At 35.6% G+C, this 25643-nt stretch overlaps 1 protein-coding gene across 2 annotated transcripts in view; it reads right to left on the bottom strand.

Annotated features, from left to right (window-relative positions):
* MAN1A2 (mannosidase alpha class 1A member 2) overlaps positions 1-25643 on the bottom strand; it is a 176324-nt gene that overhangs the window by 57773 nt on the left and 92908 nt on the right. For both annotated transcript variants that reach the window (XM_042953597.1, XM_042953598.1), the window contains exons 7-8: positions 12602-12725; positions 8000-8093 (exon numbers count right to left, since the gene is read on the bottom strand). In XM_042953597.1, coding sequence (XP_042809531.1) covers positions 8000-8093; positions 12602-12725 — 218 coding nt within the window. The remainder of the gene's footprint in view (positions 1-7999; positions 8094-12601; positions 12726-25643) is intronic.

The following is a 25643-nucleotide window of genomic DNA, read 5'->3' as shown; positions in this document are numbered from 1 at the left end:
AGGCTCTAGGACAACAAAGAGGTTCTCTCCAGCTCTTCTAGGCTCTTGCTCTAGTTGAAGATTATATGCTTAATAAATGAATAAACAGCCGAAGCCTGAGATCCATGGTAACCTCAGAATTTATCACCCAGTAGTCTGACCTTGCTTAAACCACTGAATCATGTCTTCCCAGGCGTCAAATCTGATGAACCATGTCACTCTCAGGTCCTTTGGAGATGCAGACATTGATAACACATCATAAAGCACTACTAAATATCAATGATTCGTACGATCTGCCTCAGCATGTTATTAAGTTAATGGCAGGTTTCTAACGGAAGGTATTTTTTGAAGTTTTCTTATAGGAAATTCTAGAATAAAAGCTGATATTTGTATCATGTCATGGATTATGAGGCATTTTCAAACACAGTACCTCAAAAATATGACCTACATGATCATCCTATTAGAAAAGGATAATGAGAACAGATGAAGAAACAAAAAGCATGGAGAAGTTAAATAACTCATCTAAATTATTACAGTAAATTATTAAGCAGGAAAGCCAGGGTTAGTCTTCTAACTCATACCCATACTTGTTTTTTCCATGATTTTTAATTTAGTAGTATAAAACATACTGAATCCGTAATGAACAATTTCCTATATTTTCTTCCCTTTAGTCATTATATGGCATCGGCTAAGCGCTGTGCTTGGAAAGCCAGTGAGAAAACAAAGAGGAGAAAAGAGAAAAAAATACTAATAATGTGCCTTTAAATCTAGGTTCCTTACTATGTTCTTTTATATCGGTTGCCAAGTACTTTTCCTGAAGGTAATTACCAATAATTATTCTCTGTGATTGCTATGTGCATGTCGCAGACACCACCATTACTCTAATTACAATACAGTCAGCCAAAGCTGGATTGTTAAATTTCAGTTCGATTCACTGTTTGTTTTGCAGACTATTTATAGATGTGACAGATGTATAGTGCTCAAAGACAATAATGGATTTGATACACTTTTCTGAAGCTGATATAAAATATACAAAAACATTAAAAGGAACAAATTGGACAATTTAGTGAAGACCACAGCTGCTAAAAGGATATTAGGATAGTTTCCCTGGGATTTTGAAGTCCCCTTGCTAAAATAACCAGTGAATTGTTCTTTTTGTAACATTCTCAAAATTAGTAACTGCTATGTGTGAATATATTCTGAAGAAGTAATTTGAATTTATTGTGAGAAGAAAAGGAAGAATGAAATATTTTATTGCCATTTTTTAATTGTGACGAAATACATGTACCATGAAAGTTGCCACTTTAATCATGCTTTAAGTGTACCATTCAGGAGCATTAATTACATTCACAATGTTGTACAGCTCTATTTCCAAAACTTTTTCATCATCCCAAAGAGAAACTCTGTACCTGTGGAGTAATAATTCCCACCTCCCCTTTCACCCAAGTCTCAACCACTAATCCACTTTCTGACTATGAACTTGACTGCTTTAGACTATTTGATAAAGTGCAATCATACAGGACTTGTCCTTCTTGTGACTGGACTTTTTCATTTATCACAATGCCTTCCAGGCTCATCTGTGTGGCAGCGTGTGGCAGCTCTTCATTCCTGTCACAGCCAAACGATGCTCCATTGTGTGCATGTGCCACAATGTGTTCGTTCATTCATCTGTTGGACACTTCGGGTGTTTCTACTTGGGCTACTGTGAATAAGGGTTGTGTGAACGTTAGCATACAAGTATCTCAGTCCTTACTTTCAAACTTTGGGGTATATACTCAGGAGTTAAATTGCTGGATCACAGTGGGTTTTCTGTAGTTAACTTTTTGAGGAACTACCAAATTGTTTTTCACGGTGTACATTCCCAGCAGCGATGTATAAGGATTCCAATTTCTCCCCACCACCTTTGCTTACACATATTTTCTGTCTTTTTGATGACAGCCATCATAGTAGGTATGAAGTGGAATCTCATAGTGCTTTTTTGACTTGCCTTTCCCTAATGACTAACGATAACGAGCATCTTTTTCACATGTTTATTTTCCACTTGCAGATCTTCTTTGGAGAAATGTCTATTCAAGTTCTTTGCCCATTTTTTAACCATCTTTTCGTTGCTGAGTTGTAGAAGTTCTTCATATATTCTGGATATTAAACTCTTATCAGATATGTGATTTGCAAATATTTTCTCACATTCTGTGGGTTGTCTTCCACTGTCATGATAGTCCTTTGATGCACAAGTTTTTACTTTTAATAAAATCCAATTTATCTACTACTTTTTCTTTTGTTGCTTCTGCTTCTGAAGAAACCACTGCCAAGTCCAAGGTCATGAAGATTTGTCCCTGTTTCCTCCTAAGAGTTTTATAATTTATTTCTTATTTTTAGGGTCTTTGATGCATTTTGAGCTAAGTTTTGTATATAAAGTAAGGGCCCAATTTCATTCTTTTTCATGTCATTACTCAATTTTCACAGTACTATTTAAAAGAAAAAGTTGTATTTTTAATAATTAAGATGCTGTGAATGCTATACTGTCCGTCATTTTAAAGGCTGGCAATTCTCAGTGAGTTTTTTTTTTTTTTTTTTCAGTATTCTAAGATTTTGATGTGGAAAATGACATCCTCTTTTTTATTTAAAAATGTTTGTGCACAGGGATGCCTGGGTGGCTCAGCTGGTTAAGCAGCCAACTCTTGATTTTGACTGAGGTCATGATCTCACAATTCATGAGTTTGAGCCCCGTGTTGGGCTCTGTGCTGACAACACGGAGCCTGCTTGAGATTCCATCTCTCCCTCTCTCTCTGTCCTTTCCCCACACCTGCTCTCTCCACCTCTCTCAAAATAAATAAATAAACTTAAAAAAAATATTTGTGGGGTGCCCAGGTGGCTCAGTCAGTTAAGTGTCCGACTTTAGCTCACATCATGATCTTGCAATTCATGGGTTCAAGCCCCGTGTTGGGCTCTGTGCTGACAGCTCAGAGCCTGGAGCCTGCTTCAGATTCTGTCTGTCTCTCTCTGCCCCTCCTCTGCTCCCACTCTCTCCCTCTCCCTCTCAAAAATAAATAAAACATCAAAATGAGTTTTAAAAAATATTTGTGCACAGTGAAGGAAACCATCAACAAAATGAAAAGGCAACCTACTGAGTGGGAAGAAAATACCTGTTATCGATATACCTGGTGAGGGGTTGATATCCAAAATACATAAAGAACTCATACAACTCAATAACAAAAAAACAAAACAAATAACCCAATTAAAAAATGTGCAGAGTATCTGAAGAGACATTTTTCTAGAGAAGACATAAAGATGGCCAACAGGCACATGAAAAGATGCTCAACATAACTAATTATCAAGGAAATGCAAACCAAAACCATACATCTGTCAGAATGGCTATTATCAAAAAGTCAAGAAATGACAAGTGCTGATAAGGATGTAGAGAAAAGGGACCCCCTTGTGCATTGTTGGTAGGGATGTACACTGCTGCAGCCACTACAGAAAACAGTATGGAGGTTTCTCAAAAAATTAAAAACAGAACTACCATGTAATCTAGCAATCCCTCTTTAGGTATTTATCCAAAGAAAACAAAAACATTAATTCAAAAAGATGTACATACCTCTATGTTCATTGTAGCATTATTTACAATAGCCAAGATATGGAAGCAACCTGAGTGTTTATCCATAGAAGAATAAATAAAGAAGATATAGTGCATATATAATGGACTATTACTTGGCCACAAAAAAGAATAAGATCTTGCCGTCTGTGACAACATAGACAGACTCGGAGCATATTATGCAAAGTGAAAGAAGTCATACAGAGAAAAACAAATACTGTATAATTTCACTTATATGTGGAATCTAAAAAAAACAAACAAAATGAAAGAAAAAGTGACTCACAGATACACAGAACTAGTGGTTGCCAGAAAGGGGGGGGGGGGGGGGCGATGGGAGAAACACGTGAAGGGGATTAAGATTTACAAACTTCCAGTTATAAAATAAACAAGTCGTGGAAATATGATGTATAGCATAGGGGAATACAGTCAGTAATATAGTAATAACTTTGTACAGAGACAGTAACTAGACCTATCAAGGTGATGATTTCATAATGTATAAAAACACAGAACCACTATGTTGTATACCTGAAACTAATATAATATTGTATGTCAACTATAAATCAATAAAAAAAAGAACAACAGTGAAAAATAACCTGGTGGAAGCAACCCCAAAGTCATCAGCTGATGAATGGATAAACAACAGTGGTATATCCATAAAATGGGAGAATTATTCAGGCATTAAAAAATCCAAGTACTGATACAAGGTATAATATGGAAGAATCTTTAAAACATTTTGCTAAATCAAAGAGGCCAATCACAAAAGACCACACAGTATGTGGATGACGTGAGAAGTCTAGAACAGACAAATCTAGAGAGACACAAGAATAGATTAGTGGTTGTTTAAAGCTGCGGAGAGTGGGGAATAGGCAAATAGATGGGTGATAGCTAAATGGTACAGGATTCCTTTGGGGGTTAATGAAAATGTTCTAAAGTTGATGTTGAGGATGGTTATAAATACTAAAACCCATTCAACTGTATATTCTGAATAGGTAAATTATATGGCACATGTGCTGTTTCTCAATAAAGCTGCTTTAAAAAAAATGTTTTTAATCTTACTTTAAAACTGATAGATGTCCATTATCAAATTTAGATTAATACAGATATAAAGAAGAAAATAAAAACAAGCATTAAGGAAAAAACACAGATAACATATTTATCTAAGCCAAGTATTCTGTAACCTAACTTTTAATGGCTGCATAGCATATTATATCTGAAGGTACTACAATTTATTTAACTAAATCTCTTTCATAGGATGTTTAAAACTGCACTGTCCAATGCAACAGGCACTAGTCACAAGTAGCTATTTACTTAAATTAACTAAAAGTAAATAAAATTTAAATGCAGCTCTACATCTGTACTAACATTTCCAGTGCTCAACAGCATATGCATTTAGTGACGCCTATACAGATAGCACAGATATAGAACATTTTTCTCATTACAGAAAGTTCTATTGGACAAGACTGCTTTAGAATGTTTCCAAATTATTCATATTATAAATAACTTCAAAGTTACTGCAAATAAACTTTATATATATGTGTGTGTGTGTGTGTGTGTGTGTGTGTGTGTATATATACATATATATAGAAATATATATATGTATGTATATGTCCAAATTTCTTTGGAATAAATACCTAGAAATAAGTCGCTGGTTCAAAGGGCATACAAATTTTTCAGTTTTTGAAACTCTGGACACAGGGATATGCCCATTTCCTTTATTAATTTAATAGATAAAGAATAGTGTCTTCTGTTTAAAAGCTGCATTGGGAATCACTATGTTGTATACCTGAAACTAATCCAGTTGACCCTTGAACAACATGGGTTTAAACTGTGCAGGTCCATTTACATGCAGATTTTTTTTCAATACAGTATAGTACTGTAAATGTATTTACTATTCCTTGTGATATTCTTAATATTTTATGTAGCTTTACTTTAAGAATATAACACACAAAATTTGTGTTAATCAACTGTTTATGTTATTGGTAAGGCTTTTCAGTCAACTACTAGGCTCCTGGTAGTTAAGTTTTGGGTGGGAGTCAAACTCCCACTTCCGACTGTGCCCCTAATCTCCACATTGTTCAAAGGTCAACCGTATAATATTGTATGTCAACTACACTTCAATAAAATAAATAAAATAAAAGCTGCATTGATTTGATTATGGTGGTGGTGAAGCGGGAAGAGAGGGACAAAGATCTCTGCAAATAGATCACCAAAGATGGTAGTGTTTGCAAATTCTACTATGGAATTTATATAGTAAATTATATAGAATTTATATATATAGCACCAGTCTGTACAGAAAGAGGATGTTGTCACATTACATTGTCTCCATATACCATGTATCTTCAGTAACACCACTTTTAGGATTAAAAATGCACATCTGTTTATTGTCCATTTGTGTTCTGTTTTTTCATGAACCAATTTTTCTCAGTGTATCTTTCTATTAAGAATGATTATCTTTTTTCTTATTATCTTATAAGAGTTCTTGATATACAGAAGATATGAACACTCTGTTTTCCAAATACAATCAAATGTATTTCCTTAGCTTGTTATTTGCCTTTCCTAGGAAATGTAAGAGGTTAACATTTGGATAGTAAAAACTGATACCTTTTCTTTAAGGAGAAGGTTTTCCCGATTACAAAAAAAAAAAAAAAATCTAGTATTTTTATGTTGTTATTTTTTACAGTTCAAGTTAAGCTTTACGTTATAGAATATACACTGGCATATGACGTAAAGAAGGAACTGAACATAATTTTTTCCTGATATTAGAGTTATTCCCAAATCTTAATAAAACTCTAAGAGGGAAATGTACTTTAGAATTTTAATAAAATTCACCCAAGTTACTAAGCAGACATCCAAACGAGTCATCCTTATCTGGAATAAGAAAAGCACATTTTTATATTTTAGCAATGCTGTCTTTGGGGTTTTGTTTTTTCCAAAAAAGTATCATTTCCACTCAGTAGAGGCACAGATCTTGTATTTTCTTCAAAATAAAGAGAAAAATGAGCTACATGTAAAGAATTCCAGAAGAGGAAAAAGAAAAGTACAGAAGAGGAACCAAAGACTGAGATTTATTCCCAGATCCACGAAAGACACAACTGTACTGACCACTGTGCTTTCCTTTCACAAAATAAAAGACAATTTCCTTGAGAGGAGCTCCCAAGATTCCATGACAAATGTTTTCCTACTCTTGGTAGCAAATACCAGCATAGTTTCTCACTGATGGATTAAACATTATTTTCCATACATAAAATTAAGAGATTGTTATTTTCACCTCATTTTCTACTGTTTCATTATGATTTCATTAGTCCCAAAAATAACCCAACTATGTCATACTAGGGGCAAAGTAACACGTTCTACTCTTTGTTTTCGTTCTCTTTCAAGAGAGAATACCATTGGTAAACCCATATTTTATTTCAATTCTGCAAGTTCCACATTTCCAAATAAACATTTATTATTTAAAAAAATGTTTTAAACCTTTATTTTTGAGAGAGAGACAGAGTGAGAGCAGGAGAGGAACAGAGAGAGAGGGAGACACAGAATCCAAAGCAGGCTCCAGGCTCTAAGCTGTCAGCACAGAGTCCGACATGGGGCTCAAACCCACGAACCGTGAGATCATGACCTGAGCCGAAGTCGGATGCTTAACCGACTGAGCCACCCAGGTGCCGCAACATTTGTTATTTTTAAAAAATCTATTCCTTCGAAGATCAATTCTAAAGCTTTAAAACATCACCCTCTCATCAAACAAAATACCTTCTCCTCACCGAGGAAGTCACTTCTGCCAGTCTCACATCACAACTGGTACATGTCTGTACCGTAACACTTACCACATTATATTCCAGCTCCAACGACTTTGAAGTGTGTCTGCTTCCCCTGCTGGCCTGGGAGCTCCCTAAACTCAGACCAAGCTCTACATAGTTATCCCTCATCTCTAGTTTCATCCAAGCATTTGGCACAGAATCTGAATAATAAGACCTGGTATTTTCTGTTAAAATGACTGGACAAATCTTGTCCAAGAGCAACTGTGCCCCGCCTTTCTAATCATTTAAGACCCTTGTTTGTTCTTCATATTCCTTTAATAAATACCTATCCAAAGCAATGCTCTTATTTACATGAAGCTAGGGTTTATAAATAGGGGAAACCCTTTTTTTTTTTTTTTTTTTTTGCAAAGGCGGCACTATTTTTAACAAAGTACTTACACATAAATGGAGTAAAATACTGCTTGTGACACAGGTTATTAGTGTTTCCATTTACACGTAGAAAAACTGAAGCGACAAAAGATTAGAAATTTGCCAAAGGTAACGGCACTAGCAGATCACAGGGTTAGAAGCTGAGGGGTTCCAACCATACGTGTGATGGACTTTTCACTACATCAAGCAAGTCTTCAGACAAATAACCTTTTGACATAGCATCGGCTGTACTAGAAATACTTACACTGACCCCAGCGACCTGTTCTTGGGTTCAAATAATTTGGATAAAGACCATTTGGACGATCCATTTTCTGAAGTAGTTTCCGAATATGCATGACCTTAACAAAAATAAAGAATACAATTAATAAAGTAAATGTCAACTAGGCTTTGTGGTTTTTCCTCACTCAGAACCTACACCATCTCCCGTGTGTCTGTCTGTGTGTGTGGTGGTGGTGGTGGTGGTGGTAGTGGTCAGGAAAGGCTTCTACTTTATAAATGACTCGTTATTTTTACCAGATGATATACCACCATTATTTAAAATTCAAGAAACAACTGAAAATATGAAGAGCACAGAAAAAAACTAATTTAAATGCCAACATTTTACTATCCAGAAATAACCATCAGAAACATCAGTAATACACATCATTCCAGACACATTTAATATGTACATATCTAAATATAAAAACAGAAATAATTTCATAGAAATGGAATCATAAAAGGACATTTATAATAAGAAGTATGAAACTAACCTGAATAGGTGAAAAAGTGAACTAAATTACTAAACTCTAAATATCGATCCCATAATAGAAATCCTGAAAATTCCTAAAATCCCCAAACTTTTGATTCCTGAAAGATCTCCCTAAAGCTACGGAGGAAAGAAATCACAAAAATATATTAAGAAGCTAGAAGCTTTCTCAGGGACTTTATCTGCATTCATCTATATACTGGATGGATTTTGAGAGTGCACAAATGTATTCTACTTGTATTCTTATTTGAGAATGTTCCTTTTACCTCTGAAGGATAAAACCTGCTCAGTATGCATGACTTGGGGAAACATCTTCACAGAACCTTATATATACTTCATTATTTTCTGGCTTGAGCACAGCACAAATCCTGTTAGGACAATGTCCCGGTCATCTTTCATTTGGCTGGACTTTGTCATTAGGCGGTTTTAGGAACTGGCCCAAGGATGGTGTGTTGTCTGTGTTCTTTCAAGGCTGAGACCAACTCTATGTACAATCCCAATCTGAATAATTCCGTGAACCACGATTAGGCAGTTTGAAATGATGCCATTAGGGATAATAAAATATTACCTTCTTTTGTCTTCTGAAAATTAGGCATACGTTGAATCCTCTCTGCCTCTTTCAGCTGCCTTTCCTTTCTGAATCTTTTTATCCATCTCTTTTTTACTGTTGATACCTTTACTAGCTTGTCTCAATTTTGTCTTCTAAGTCCATCATTGTCTTTGAACACCTCCTTTGTACTGCTTCCAATTTGGCTTTCATTTTTGGTGGTAACTGTTTCTTGCAATTTGTTACTGATAGCACATCTTAACTGTCTCTGAGCACTCTATTTCTGTTGATATACTTGTTTCACAGAGAGGAGGGCTTCATTATCTTCCTTCTCATGGCGATGTTCGGTCAGGATTTAATTGCTATTTCCTGAGAAGTATTTTTTGGGCATCTCTTATATATCCTGTTCCTTCCCTCTTTTTTTCTGATAACATACCTCTGTATAAATTCTATCCTTGTTCTTTCCTGATGAATTACTCATCGTTATTTTCCTTGAACCAGCTATTTACACAAGGATGACATAAAAGGCCAGGAAGAGACCGGACGCCTTTGCTTTTCCCCAGATAACCGAGACTAGCAATGCAGTAGCACTGCTCATAAAAGAAAATGTGTCACGCATTCTCTTCCCTCACCGAAGTTTCCTGAGAATTCTGTTATCCTAGCTTCTCAACACGCCTGTAGAAGGGTCCAAAGAAGCACCCACCATCAGTCCGTGACCCTGTTCTCAATGCTGCTAATGAGGACTTCGGTTCTGCACCTCTAGATATACCATTTATTTCAGGGAACTGTGCTCTTCTGGTTTTTTATTCTTGAAATCTGCAGCCACAAATATCCTCTCTTGTTTCCCAAACCTCTCTGCCCTTGATTACGGCAACCTTTTCTCCTATTTTGTGGTGTGAAATATCAAGTATCTCTTAATTCTGTTAAAAAGGGAATTTGCAGTTCTCTCTCTCCTTCCTGTCACTTTTAGGTGACTCCTATCTGTCAGATCCTCTACTTCAGAAATCCCATATGCTAGATTACCTTCATTTTATACATTTATCAGCTTTTAATCTCTTCATGCTTTTTCTTGGTTTCCACTATGATGGTCTCCTGCTTTTCCATGTTAGTAAATCGGTTTTCAATTATGTAAAGTCACTGCTTTGTTGTTTTTCGTTTATTTATTCATAATAGAAATATAACGTTTTAAGATCTCAATTTGTTTCTTCAGTTCTGCAATCTTTTTGTATCATTATTTCTTTTGAGTTATAATTTTACTGAGTTCACTTGTTATTATAGTATAAATTACAGTGACTTCGTGAAATTTGAAAGTGGGTTCTTTATCAGTCTTTTACATGCTATTTACCACCACGGTTTTGTTACTACCCTGTTGCAGTATGTTTATGTACTTGCCATGTTTTCCCTCTGCGTCTTGCTCACGTTTAACAGGATCAGCTCTGACCTGAACTTTGGTTTGATATGTTACAGCTGCAGTGTCTCTGAATTCATCCCTACTGTGTCGGGTGGGTGAGAGGGGAGTATTCTTCCCCTCCTGGACACAATTTGAGATCTGGAGTCCCAGTGTTCAGGGAAGATGGAGGCAAGACCCCACGGGAGCTGTGGACAAGTGAACACCCCACACCCTCGGCACTGGTGTCCTCTGTGAGATGGACTGATGGGGAGTGCCAGGAATCTGATGACGTGCTTCCTTTGCCCAGTAAGGGTTCAGAACAAGGTGGGAAACAGACTTAAGTACCATGCCACAAGCTTTCTGCTTCTTGGCTGTCACATACTTGTGACATGAGACTGCAGCCTCTCCTTTCATTGCTATGGATAAATGTTTGCCGGTCTTTAAGATTTTTGTTAATTTCATCAGGAAAAGAAAAATACTGTGTCTTCCTTCACTGCTGTCTTTACCTGCAAATTCTTCTCAACCGATGAAACAGCTCACACATAGAAAGTAATATACACAGATTCCACTCACATCCCAATTTAAGAAATGCAACACTACAAACACCTTTGCTGCACTGTTTATACATTTACAGAGCACGGACTCTGTCCTGGCTGTACTCACAGTTCTGAGTTTTATGTTCATCACTTCTGAATTCCCATACAAAACATATTATTCAGCTCTGCTTGTTTTTAACTTTTTAAAAAAGGTTGTATCATATTCTCTTAATTGATAAATATAATTCAATTCTTCCTACTGCTGTACTGAATTTTATTACATAAATTGCTAATGCAAATGATTCTTCTATGTATAGTATGGTGTAAATGTACATATCAAAGAGTGGAATTGCTGGGTCACAGGGTATATGTATTTTCAACTTCACTAGACTTGTCTTTTAAATTTAAGCCTTTAATGCTCCTCAAATGGTTATAATCTGCAATGCTGCCCCTGTCACAATGTTTCCGCATATATATGGATCTATTTAAGGAACATTTATTCTGTTCATCAGTCTATTTGTCTTTATGCACCAACACTTCCCTGTGAGTGTCGATATGGGTAATGCAAACCCACTCCACATTTCTCCTCTATATAAATTCTAGAAGAATCTTGTCAAGTTTCATTTTTTTAAAAGAAGCCACTGAAGTTCTAAGTGGCACTGAATTAACGCTACAGATCAATCTGGAAAAGACTAAAGTTTTTATGATACTGTTTAGCTGTACATGAACAGAACATCCTTCTCCATTTACTTAGGTCCTCCTCAACGTCATTCAAGTGTTTTGAACTTTATTTATCTTTTGTTAAGCTTATTTGTAAGGAAGTTACACTCTTGTTCCCATCAGGTAAAGTTCCTACCACATATGTTTGTTAACACTGATACTTTCTTGCCTGTTGTAGTTGGTGCAGAGAAATGCTGGTGATTTTTCATATCTATATTGATCTTCTATTCAAAACTATAAATATGCTCTTGGGGCGCATGGGTGGCTCAGTCGGTTAAGCGTCCGACTTCAGCTCAGGTCATGATCTCACGGTCTGTGGGTTCGTGCCCCGCATCGGGCTCTGGGCTGGTGGCTCAGAGCCTGGAGCCTGCTTCCGATTCTGTGTCTCCCTCTCTCTCTGCCCCTCCCCCGTTCATGCTCTGTCTCTCTCTGTCTCAAAAATAAATAAAACGTTAAAAAAAAAAAAATTTAAAAAAAAAAACTATAAATATGCTCTTATTTCTAATAGTTTAAATACAGATTATTTTAAGATTTCAGGTGGATAATCATGTAATCTGTGAATGATTATTTTTTTCCTTCTTCCTTTTCAATTCAATTCAATTCTTTAACTTTCTGTTCACTTTGTTTTTCTTGTTCTGGGGCTAGGGACACTGCAACGCGATGCTGAATAGAGATGGCAACAGAATTTTCACAAAACTACTAGTGGTTACACTTCTCAAATAACAGTAAATATTGTAAAGAGAATGGACATTCCTTTAGATAGTTTAAAAAGAAAAAAAAAAGGGGGGGGCCCAGAGTACTGACATACACCTTCCTGGAAAGGCAAACATTTTCCAAGCAACGATCGTTCGGTAAATCTTAAAGAACTCTTTTATGATAAACAAAGAGAAGGCGGCGAGAAAACTGACCTTCTTGTAGTAGACGGGGTCCCCTGTCAGGTAGCTGAGGTGGACAAACTCCATGTGCAGTGTACCAAATTCGGCAAGAATGCTGCTACCTGCAGATGCCCAGCCCCAGTTCCGCCCTACTCCACTGAGGGAAGGCAAAGGTCAAAGGAGACAGAATTGGAAAAAGACCAGAACATTTTTGTAATGAGTACATAAACTTTAATTCTTTTAGAAATTATTATATCGAACACAATAGCTTGTTTATATCTAACAGATTATTATAACTTTTTTTGAATAGGTACTATATCCACAGGTTTTAAAAATCAAAACAATACAGGAAAGTATACAGTAAGTAAATAGATTTCATCCCTGAACTCTCATGTCTCTTCACCCTATCAGGCCCCACAGATAATCACTTGCATTAGTTTCTTATGTATTACTACAGAATTTTTTTGCATATATAAGCAATCCAAATATCTATTATTTCCTCCTCTATTACACAAAATATAGCAAAGTATACATACTGCTCTGCATCTTGCATTTTAAGATACACTGCAGTGGTCTTTCCATAATTGGTTCATCACAACTTTCTCATTGTTTTTTAAACAACTGTACAAAATTCTATGATATTAATGATTTTCAATTTGAATGCCCCACCCCAGAGGCATATGAAAATGTGTGAGAGCATTCTGAGTTGTATCGAACCTTGAAGGTGCAATTTACGTTTATTGTGTTAGGGCCAAAGATGTAACGTGCCCGAGAATGGTTAAGTCAGTGTCATACAATAAAGAACTGTCCTGCCCCAAATGCTGATATACATGTGTAAAACACCACTATATTACACAAACATAATTTAATCAACCCTCTGTTGGTGTTCCTTCAGCATTTTTCTAATATTTTGCTATTAATAAAGACTTTGACAGTGAATAATCTTATGTACATCTTTTTTGTGCTTATATACTCCTAGGGTATCTTCCTGCCTTTTTTCAGCCTGCCTTATAATTTACTGGAAGCTAGACTATATAAATGAAAAAGCACAGACACTTTGAACATTATATTCTTTCTAAAGGTTAAGTTCCTTCTGAAACACAGGTTGAGTGCAGGCAGACTTAAGGGGAGTCTATTTCCATTTTACCTCTATTTCTAGGGAGTGCCCTCTGGGACCGCAGCTGGAAGTCTGGGGTGTTAACAAGAGCCCTTTACCTTGGCAGCCTTAAACACTAATATCTTTCTCCCCAGTACCATGTGGCTGTTATTTTTTCTTTGCCCTTTAGCCTCCAACCACGATTTCCTTCTAAGTTTCCTTGAGTCTTGCCCCCATGCACATAAAGTTACAGAATCAGCCAACAATTTGAGAGAAATGTATAAATTGCTGGGCTTAGAAATTTCTCTGCAATTCCTTCCTGTCTTGAGATTTTGTCTCTCAAGCCTCAGCCACTCTGGCAACTCTACCTGAGCATAGTCTCCTCTGCCCCAAATGACCACCCCTTGAGGCTTGGCCTCTCTGCCTGCACAATGATTTAAAACATGTCCTCAGGAAAAAAGCCAACATTTACACGGATATGACCTTCTCCTAGAAGTCCTCCCTCAGTTAGCTGCTCCAATGCCATTAAACTGCTTTGCTTAGCTGTTATGATTGGTTTTGTTATGGGGGGATTAGTTTGATACGGTTGGAACAGGAAGTCTAGGTTAATTATTCAAGTAGCAGAGCTCATGGATTATTTCTATGAGAACTCTAAACCATTCTCCAGGGTCTTTTCTACTTTCAGGAGGAAGTAAAAATACAAATCTTTCTCTTATTTTATATCCACTTGTATGCCGCCAATTCAATATACCATTATTTCTGTCTTGAGAAAACATTAAAATAGATAAAGTTCTTTAATTATTTGGTGCTATTTTCATATTGGCTTTGAAAATATGCTAGGAAAATACCACAAATTTTTTTTTTGTAGCTAGAAGTGAGAATCAAAGAAGAAATACGGATACAGTAAACTACACAGAACAGTCATTCATTTCCAAATATTAAGTGCCTAGTATGCTCTGGGAGATACAGTATTGAACCTGACATATAACATTCCTGCTCCTACATTAAATAAGACCATTTTAAATAGTGATAATTTCATACAGAAATTAGGATACTGAGTACTAGTGATAGAAGGTAAGTTAAAAGAAAGGTTCTTTATATATAGTGTTCAGAGAAACTGTTTCTGAAATGACACAATTTGCACTGAAACCTACATTAGGAGAAGGAGCCAGGGACGAACAGATCTGGAAGAAGAGAAATCCCAGTAGAGGAAACAACAAATGCAATGACCCCGAGGAAAAGGAAGGTGGCTGGTGTGGCTAGAGCTCAGGAAGGGGAAGTGAATGATACAGGATGAGGTTCGACAGCTAGATATAGTCCAGACTACACAAGAACTCTGGTAAGGCCATGCTAAATTAAAAAAAAAAAAATTCTGAGTGTAATGGAAGGTCATGAAGGATTTTAAGAAATATAACATCATATGTAAGGAATAAAGCATACCATTAAGAAAGATTACCTAGGCATCAGTGCGGTGAATGGATTACAATGTGGTCAAGTATAAACACAAAGTCCCTAGGAAGTCTAACAGCTTCCTCTTACCTACAAAAACTTTCTGTCCAAAGGTCCCAACATTGAATGCACTTAGAAGAAGTGCATTTAAACACTTTTCAAAACACTAAATTCTAAACAAGATTGTTCACATACTTGACACCCAACCTCACAGGAACGATCTAAAATGTTAAATTTGATATCTACCTATATTCCAACAACTCGGAAAAATAAAAAAATTAAAAAAAAAAAAAAAACCCTAAGAAGAAGGTATAACACTGGTGAGGTGATGAGCTGCCAAAAACAAACAGATCATCATTTCATCAAAATGCTATAATTTTCAACTAATCAAAAATAAAAGGGGTAGATATTAAAATGTACATATGTGTATCAGAGAAACTGAACAAAAAATATGTAATGACTACCAAAAAACAAAAACAAACAACCAAGCAAAAACCATGATCTCTCTGGACTGACCACCAGCAACTGGAGTTTAAAAATGTTTGATAAGCTTCTGCTGATTTACAAGGCAAATCAACCTGTGTCCTACATCGTGTTAAATGTTTTTCATAATAAGTGATCTATATTTTGTTTTTGTTTTGTTCAAAGTCCATTGAAAATCTTTAATCAATGAATTCAAGGAATGAAATAAATTTTTTAGCATATTGCAATGATTAAAAACAAATAAGTCACACAGAGAAAGACAGATACCATATGTTTTCACTCTTATGTGAATCCTGAGAAACTTAACAGAAGACCATGGGGGAGGGGAAGGAAAAAAAAAAGTTAGAGAGGGAGGAAGTCAAACCATAAGAGACTCTTAAACAAATGAGAATAAACTGAGAGTTGATGGGGGGAGGTGGGAGGGAGGGGGAAGTGGGTGATGGGCACTGAGGAGGGCACCTGTTGGGATGAGCACTGGGTGTTGTATGGAAACCAATTTGACAATAAATTTCATATTAAAAAAAAAAAACAACAACAAAGCACGTGAACAGGTTGACACTGAAATTTACCTCAGCAAAGGAGGAACTAAAAAATTAAATGATGTAAATTCAACCAATGTATAATGTTTAAATGGGTATATCTTGATTTATAGGAAGACTCTTGATGGAGCTCCTATTTTAAATTAAATATATTTATATATACTTCAGTGGAAAAAAATTGAGAAGACTTCTGATTTTGCATTAGCTAAATTGGAAGAAATACTAAAGCCAATTAAAAATAGAAGTTTTACACCAAAAAACCCCCAAATAATCCAATTAAAAAATGGACAGTGGACTTGAATGGACAACTTTCCAAAGAAAACAGAACAAGAGTTAACAGATACATGAAAAGATGCTCAACATCACTCATCATCACACCTGTCAGAATGGCTAAAATCAACGACACAAGAAAGAAGAGGTATTGGTGAGGATGTGAAGAAACAGGAACCCTCCGACACCACTGATGGGAATGCAAGCTGACGCAGCCACTGTGGAAGCACTATGGAGGTTCCTCAAAAGTTAAAAATAGAATTTCCATATGATATAGTAATTCCACTACTGGGTATTTACCCAAAGAATATGAAAATGCTAATTCAAAAAGATAGATGCACCCATATGTTTACTGCAGCATTATTTACAAAAGCCAAGATAGAGAAGCAACCCAATTTTTCCACTGGATTAAAAAGATATGGTATAGATATAGATATAGATATAATGAAATATTACTCAACTATAAAAAATTAAATCTTGTCATTTGCAACAACATGGTTGCATCTAGAGAGTATAATGCTAAGTGAAGTAAGTCAGAGAAAGACAAATACCATATGAGTTCACTCGTATATGGAATTTAAGTAACAAAACAAATGAACAAAGGAAAAGATACAAAAAACAAAAACTCTTAAATACAGAGCACAAACTAGTGGTTGCCAGAGGAGAGGTGGGTGGGCAGACTGGCTGATGAACACTGAGAAATGTTTAGAACTGCTGAATCACTATAACATATACCTGAAACTAATATAACAAGGTATGTTCATTATGCTTGAATTAAAAAAAAAAAAGTTTTCTGTAGAAAATACTCTGAGTGAAAAGAATCACATCTGTGAAAATAGCCAGGCTAAAATATTTACACATTTTAAATTGCAAAAAAATGGAGAAGTGAGAATATTCTACTTTTGAGCAGAACTTCCTCTGAGCAACTGTAGAGAGAATACCTTCTCAAATAAAAGCATACAAAAGAGTCAACTGAAGGTGCTAATAATTTCAAATTTAGATAAATATACAAGGATATAGGTCTGTGTGTGTTTAGAAATGGTTTCATTTTGGGAAATCATTTTTGAACAGAACTATTTGAAAGGTCACCCAATAAAATAAAACTAATTTGTCAGTCTTTATATGTAAGAAATTAAGCAAATAATTTAATTGCTCCTCCATTCACTCTTGAGTGTAATTGTACCCTTAATTGTACACTTATAAATAAAACGCTTACTGGTTACCCTCATTATATGAACGGCATAACATGTTTTTTAAATTTAGTGTAACGTAAATATTTTCCCCATGACACCATTTAAGCGGGTGCACATTACTTTCTTATGTACTACCAAAATCTGCTTACCCAATCACGTTCCTCTTGGACATTCAATATGTACTTATGTCTCTGTTTTCATGAAATATGCTATGATAAATACCATTTCATATATGTCTCAGTCCGTGCCTCCGATTACTTCCTTAACTGCCAGAGGTGGAATTGCTGGGTCAAAAGGAATAGGTTTGAAGGGATTCTGATAGATATTGATAGATGCTTCTTCAAGGATGCTAGGTACAAGGAAAGCTGTGATGTAAGAATGACCTTCCCACATCCTTATCCACAAGAGGTGACATTAAAAAAATAAATAAATAAAGCCTTCCCTATTTGGCAAAAAATAAATGCAATGGTTTCCTTAATTTTTATTTTAATGTGAAATCTTATTTTTGTTACATTTCACTCAATGGGGGAGAAGGGAAAGGTCACAGAGTCAATGATTTAAAATTCAAAAAATATGAAACAGACTTTTAACTACAGAGAACAGATGGTTCCCAGAGGGGAAGGGATGTGGGGATGGGCTGAAGAGGTGATGGGGATTAAGGAGTGCACTTGTCGTGATGAGTATCAGGTGATGTTATGGAAGTGCTGACTTACCATGATGCACACCTGAAAGTAATATTACACTGCATGTTAACTAACTGGAATTTAAATAAAAACTTAAAGAAAAAAAAGATATGGAACATAGCACAAAGTAAAAAGTCTCCCTCTAAGTCCTGTACTTCTTCCATTATTTCCCAGCCCCAAAGCTAACCTTTGTTCTTTCTCATCTAGTCTTTCAGAAAATTTCATACCTACACAAGCATAATTTGAATTACTACATTAGGATTTAACTTCACTTTATATATTGATTGGCCATTTATTTCTGTTTTTAATTTTCTATGTTTTCCAAACGTTTTGTGTCCAATATTTTTTCAAATTTAAGAATGTCTTCAATTACAGATCAGTGATATTTTTTGTGGCTTTTTTTTTTTCATAGCCCCTCAGTCAACTCTGGTCTATTTATTTTTCTTTTCAAAGAAACACACTGAGGTATGACTTAATACAGAAATGCATCAATTTAGACACAGAGTTTCAAGAGTTTTGGCAAATGAATACACTGGGGTAAGAATCAAGCCAATCTCTCCAATCCTGTCCTCATACACCATTGCAGTCAAATCACACTTTCCCTCCACCCAGTCTCAAATAAACCATTCATCTACTTTCTCACATTATTCATTAGTTCTGTATGTTCTAGAATTTTATGTGAACATAATCACACAGTATACATTCTTGGGCATTTGACTCTTTCATGCACCACATCTCTGAGATTCATCTATATTGCCATCTCCAGTAGTTCAATTCTTTTTATTACAAGGTGGTGCTCCATTGTTTTAATACCACAACTATTTAGTTATGCACCTGTTAGATAAACCCTGGCGTTGTTTACAGTTTGGGGCTATTAGGAATCAGGTGGTTATGAACCACCTCTGTACAAACATATGCTTTCATTTCTCTTGGTCATGTATTTATCTTAGGAGTACAATTTCTGGGTCATATAATAATTCTGTTTTAACTGTATAAAACTGTTTTGCAAACTGGCTATACCATTTTATATTCCAGCAACACAGACTTAATATTTTGCTTTTTTGATGTCTATTTTTTATGATCAGGGCTTTAGTCCTCTTTCCTGCCTTCATCTGGACTGAGTGTTCTTTAGTAATTCCGTTTTTTCACTGGCTTATTTTTTGTGTGTATGACTGCTTTCCAGATTACCATAGGTACCAACAACCGATCACAGTATACTTGCAAATCTCACACCCCTTCCCACATAATGTAACAACATGACAATACCCTCGTGTCATCCTCTGTGCTAGTGTCGTCACACACTTCTCTTCCATGTATATTATAGACCTCCAGTGTGACGTTATTATGCTTGCTTTAAATAGCCAATTATCTTTTAAAGAAAACTGTTAAGACAAAAAAAAGCAGGCTTTTTATATTTTTTATTTATGTATTTACTCTTTTGGCTGTTCTTCCATTGCTTTATGTAGCTCTGCCTTTCCATCTAATGTCATTAAAAGTTCCTTTAACATTTCTGGTGACAGAGTCCTGTTGGCAAAAAATTCTTTAAGCTTTTGTCTGTCTTCAAATGTCTTGATTTCACCTTCAGGTTTTTTTAAAATATAATTTCTTGTCAAACTGGTTTCCATACAACACCCAGTGCTCATCCCAACAAGTGCCCTCCTCAATGCCCATCACCCACTTTGCCCTCTCCCCCACCCCCCACCAACCCTCAGTTTATTCTCAGTATTTAAGAGTCTCTTATGGTTTTGAAAACTATTGTCAGTGATCACAGAATTCTAGACTGACTGTTCTCTTTCAGCACTTTCAAGATGCATTCCATTGTCTTCTGGCTTGTACTGCCTCAGACAAGAAGCAAGCAGTACTTCTAACCTTGTTCCTTGTGCGTAATGTCATTTTTCCTCTGGTGTTAAAAAAAAAAAAAAAAAAAAAAGATTTTTTTTTTCATTGATTTTCACCCATTCATTAAGGCTTCTTTACTTTACCTTCTTTGGGTTTCATCAGGTTTCTGGGACCGATGGGTTTATAGTAGTTCATCAAATGTGGAAAATTTGGGGCCATTCCTTCTTCGAATAGTTTTTCTGCCCTCTTCCTGCTCCCTCCCCACCCCCAACTACTCCATTATGTGTATGCTAAACATCTGGATATTGTCCTGCAGGTCACCAGCTACACTGGCTACGTTCCTTTCATTTTTCTTTCTGTGCTTCCGTTTGGGTGGTTTCTACCTCCATGTCTTCAAGTTCATGGATTTTGTCTGACGTGGTGTCAAATTTGCTGCTGAGCCAGTCAAGCGAATTGTTTATTTCATATTATTTCTCAGCACTACAAGTTCCATTCAGTCCTTTATAAAATCTCTCTTCTCATCTGGTTCATATTTCCCTTTAAATCCCTGAGCATACTTATAATAACTATTTTAAAGTCCTTTACTGCAATCTGCATCACCTGTTATTTGTGCATGTTTCTACTGACAATTGTTTTCCTCCTGATTATAGGTTACATTCTCCTGAATGTATGAATTTTATTACCTTCCTTTAAAGCATTTTCAATTTTCTCTTGACAGTTAAATAACTTGTGGACAGCTTAGCTCTTTCAAGGATTGTTTCCAGGCTCTGCTAGGACAAATCTATATTGTCTTTACTCTGTGGCTAGTTTAGTTCTTTACTAAGGCATGAGCTTTCTGCACAGTTTCCAACCTCATATCCTTAGTGTTCAAAAGACGTTTTAATTTTTTAACTGGCCAATGTATTCAACTCTTTATTATTCCAATGGGTTTTCAATTGATCATCTTCTTTTTCTTGTAGGAAAGCAATCATATGATCTGCTATTAACTATAATTTTGTCTCCAATCCATATCTTCATATTATTCCTTTTTCCTATTTGGTTACCCTTGTTAAAACCTCCAGAAAAATGTGAAATACTTTCTTATTCTTGATTTTAATGTGATGTCTCTAATATTTCATTAAATTTTGTATTTAATCAAAGCTGTACAACTTCCAGGATTTTTATTATGTTAGAAATCTTTTGGGGCACTTGGGTGGCTCAGTCGGTTAAGCGTCCGACTTCCGCTCAGGTCATGATCTCGCGTTTCATGAGTTCAAGCCTCGCACAGGGCTCTGTGCTGACAGCTCAGAGCCTGGAGCCTGCTTCAGATTCTGTGTCTCCCCCTCTCTCTGCCCCTCCCCTGCTTGTGCTCTCTCTCTTGTCTCTCAAAAAATGAATGAATGTTAAAAAAAAAAAAATTAAAAAAAAAAAATCTTTTGGTGCCCAGAAGACATAAAGTCATTTTCTATGTTTTCCTCTAGAATTTATGCCCCCCAAAGTACCAATAAATATTTAAAAGGTTAAGCATTTTTAAGTGACCTTAAATGTTCAGAATCTATGTAAAAGAAGCCTATACCTCTACTGACTGACATAGAATAAGATTTAAATAAATGAAAAGACATAGCTTATTATACAGGAAAGGAATATTTAATGTAAAGATGTCCCCTAAAATAATTTCTAAATTTAGTGCAAACCCAAATATCAAAGATCAAAAAAAGTAAACTGGACACAATAATTCTAAATTTCATAGAAAGAAAATAAACATGTCAGCAAAGCTGATACTGAAAAACAGGACACTAAAGGGACCAGTACAACCCGACAGTAAAGCAATTATAACACAGTAATTAAATTGATGCAGAATTAAAATAAATACACTAATTAATGCAACAGAATAAGATCTAGAAGACAGATTCACACATATTTGGAAACACTTTTTATATTTTATAATATTTTATCATAAAATTATTACTTCAGTGTCAGAGCAAAAACCTAAACATCTCAAAAAAAAAAAAAAAGCTCAGTTTTTATCTTCCTTTCTATACCACAACACATTCCAAATGGATCAAAGTTATAAGAGAAAAATTAAACCATTATTATACTAGAAAACATGTAAATCTTTGAAGAAAAGCCTCCCATAAATAGTAGCAAAAAGTATTTGCAACATATATGACAAAGTACTGATTTAGCTAATATACAAACAGATCTTGAAGACTGATTTAAATCTTAAATCTAGTGTATACTTTAAAATATCCACTAGAAAACAGAAAAAGATATAAGAAAGCTGTGCACTGAATAAAATGTACCCAACCTCACTCAAAAATCAGTGAAGTGAAAATTAAGATTTCATTTTGTCTCTATCTGATAAAAATAAACCCTACTTGAAAATGTTAGATAAGATGCACTCTCACACACTTATTGTGGAAATGTCTACTGGTATATTCTCTTTGTGTCTTTCAATACAAAAAATGCACATAACTCTGATCCAGCCTTTCTACCAAAGACATCCTACCACATATACATGTACACACATGTACACATACATATGATTCCCAACATATGCAGGACATTTCTTCTAGTGTTTTTTAATAGCAAAACTCTGGAAATAATTTAACTGTTCATTAATATCAGATTCATTTTAAATGAATCATAGTACTTTCATAATCATTACTATTATAAAGTTCTTAAAGATTTAGTAGGGGCGCCTGGGTGGCTCAGCCATTTAAGGGTTCGACTCTTGATTTTGGCATTAGGATCATGAGATTGAGCCCCATGTTGGGTTCTGTGCTGACAGTGCAGAGCCTGCTTGGGATTCTCTCTCTCCCTCTCTCTCTGCCCCCACCCAGTGTGCACATGCACGTCACTGAACACTCACGTCACGAGTATTATCTTTTTTTTTCAAAAGTTCACTTCCAGAACACCATTTCAAATAAATGGCTGTGTCACATTTCAGTATATGGACATGCCACTATTCTGTATTTAATGTACATTCTATTTTCATTAATATAAACATCACTGCTATGAGCATCCTTACAATTAAACCTTTGTAAATACTTTCACCTATTTGTATTAAGATAAATTTCTAGAAGTGAAATTACAAGGTCAAAGGGCAAGCATATTTCAAAGTTTCTAAAACCTACTGCCAATCTATCTTCCAAGTTACTACAATTTCCAATTCTAACAACTATATGTGGTTCATCATTTCTTCACTTTGTCAGTCCTAAACAATACAATTTTCTTTTTGTCAATTTTCTAGGTAAGAAAATACAGGCTTATTTCCAATCTAAATGTTTTTGATCACTAAAGTGACTGAAGATTTTTTACATTTATCTTTAACCAGATTTATATATTAAGAATGACAGTCATATGCTATTAATATCACTAGTGCTATTAACATTTTTCTAGTTGGTTATTCCCCTTAAATTTTATGATGATGTCTTGTAAGTGCTTTAAGTTCAACATGATTGAAAATTTCAAGGGAAGCAAGCATATGTTTAAAATCAGTTGAGTACATGACTCAACAATTCTACATATTACTCAGTACTCACATTATAAGTGTACTTTTTTTTGCAGTTTATTTATTTGAGAGAGAGACAGAGACAGTGCAAGTTGGGGAGGGGCAGAGAGAGGGGGAGAGAGAGTGAATCCCAACAGGCTCCACGCTGCCAGTGCAGAGCCCGACGTGGGGCTTGAACTCATGAAACTGAGATCGTGACCTGAGCTGAAACAAGAGTTGGACACTCAACTGACTGAGCCAACCCAGACACCCTATGATAAGAGTACTCTTAATCATCACCTATTTCACCTACCAGCTACCCACTTTCCCTCTAGTAACCATCTGTTTGTTCTCCATAGTTAAGGATCTGTTTTGGGTGGGTTTTTTTTCTTTTTGTCTCTTTCATTCTGTTTGTTTTTTAAAGGTCCTAATTTTTACCTCCTTACTCCTTCTTGAATAATGAGAGGCCCATCTAAATTAAGTATTTACCCCAAGTAGACAATTTCCTCTTAGAACCCTTCACTGAGCTACGTATAATAGAATTTCCTTCTGGGGTCAAGCTGAAGAAATTCAGTGACACGGCAGTTTGAGGTTTATGTGGAGGATACCAAAACTGTTGGCTACGAAACTTAATCTCTGTGTGGTTCCTTCTGCTCTGTTTTTAATGGAACCTTCCAAATATGGTTTTGTTTTGTTTTGTTTTGTTTTTTTGCGGGGCTCAGTTTAGCTTCATTCACTGTGCTTTTGCCAACCATGGAAGAATCATACTATTGCTTATCAGACTTCTATCTGGGATAGGTGTCATTTGACCGTAGTCACCACATTAAGTGATACGAATATGGTGGTGAACAAAACACGCATGGTTCTGTTGGATGGATGTACAGAGCAAGAGAATTCAATCTAATGTAGGGGTTAAACAACGCTGCCTTTGAATGCTGTTGCCTTCAGGAAGGCAAAAAACTCCAAGTGCTTCCAATCTGTTCTATGAGTTAACCCTCCAGAAGTGAAGTAACCTTCTTATTTCCTATGTACATTTTCCTACTTTTTCAGAGAAGAGAAAAGAATTTCAAATACACTCTCTCAAGATCTTCCTTCAATCTCCAGATAATAAAATTTATCTCAGTTAACTCCAAGGCAAGCTTTCCAGTTAAAGGTTAAGCCTCTTTACAGAAATGCCACTTCTGCCCTTTCATAAATCTCCTTACTTAAAGGATTAGCAGAGGCATTTGGAGGTTCTTATAGACTGGTTCCCCATATTTCATCACCAGCCCTTCCTCTAAAAGTTCAATTTTCTCCCCTATATTTTCTCATCTCCTGTATTTTCTCATCTCCACATCTCCTTTTGGTTAGACTACTTCCTCCACTTAAAATGCCCTACCCCATTTGTATCACCAATTAGTATCATACTTCTTTATAAAAGCAAATTAAAGCACTCCATGAAAACACCCTGATCTTCTTAAATAAACACAAGCCTTCTTTTTTCTGATGATCTCATATCATGTTGATTGCACACGGATGCCTTCTACTTTATAACAAAACATCTGGGTACCTGCCATGTGCCGTTCCACTGAAAATCACAACAATGCAGTCCCAACTTGTCCTCTGACAGTAAAAACTGAGTGAAATCTGTTGCGTTTCTATACAACAATAATGAAGCAGCAAAAAGAGAAATTAAGGAAATCAATCCCATTTACAACTGCACCAGAAATAACAACATACCTAGGAATAAACCTAACTAAAGAGGTCAAAGACCTAATACTCTGAAAAATATAAAACATTGATGAAAGAAACTTAAGAAGACACAAAGAAATGGAAAGACAGTCCATGCTCTTGGATTAGAAAAACAAATATCATTAAAATGTCTATACTACCCAAAGCAATCTACATATTTAGTGCAAGCCCTATCAAAATATCAATAGCATTTTTCACACAGCTAGAACAAACAGTCCTAAAATTTGTATGGAACCACAAAAGACCCCAAATAGTCAAAACAACCTTGAAAAAGAAAAGCAAACCTGGGAGCATCACAATTCTGGACTTCAAGTTATATG

This window comes from Panthera leo, chromosome C1, assembly GCF_018350215.1.
Source record: "Panthera leo isolate Ple1 chromosome C1, P.leo_Ple1_pat1.1, whole genome shotgun sequence".
NCBI classification, from domain to species: Eukaryota; Metazoa; Chordata; class Mammalia; order Carnivora; family Felidae; genus Panthera; species Panthera leo.
Note: the sequence above shows the minus strand (reverse complement) of the source record. Positions and strands in the feature narration are given on the sequence as shown.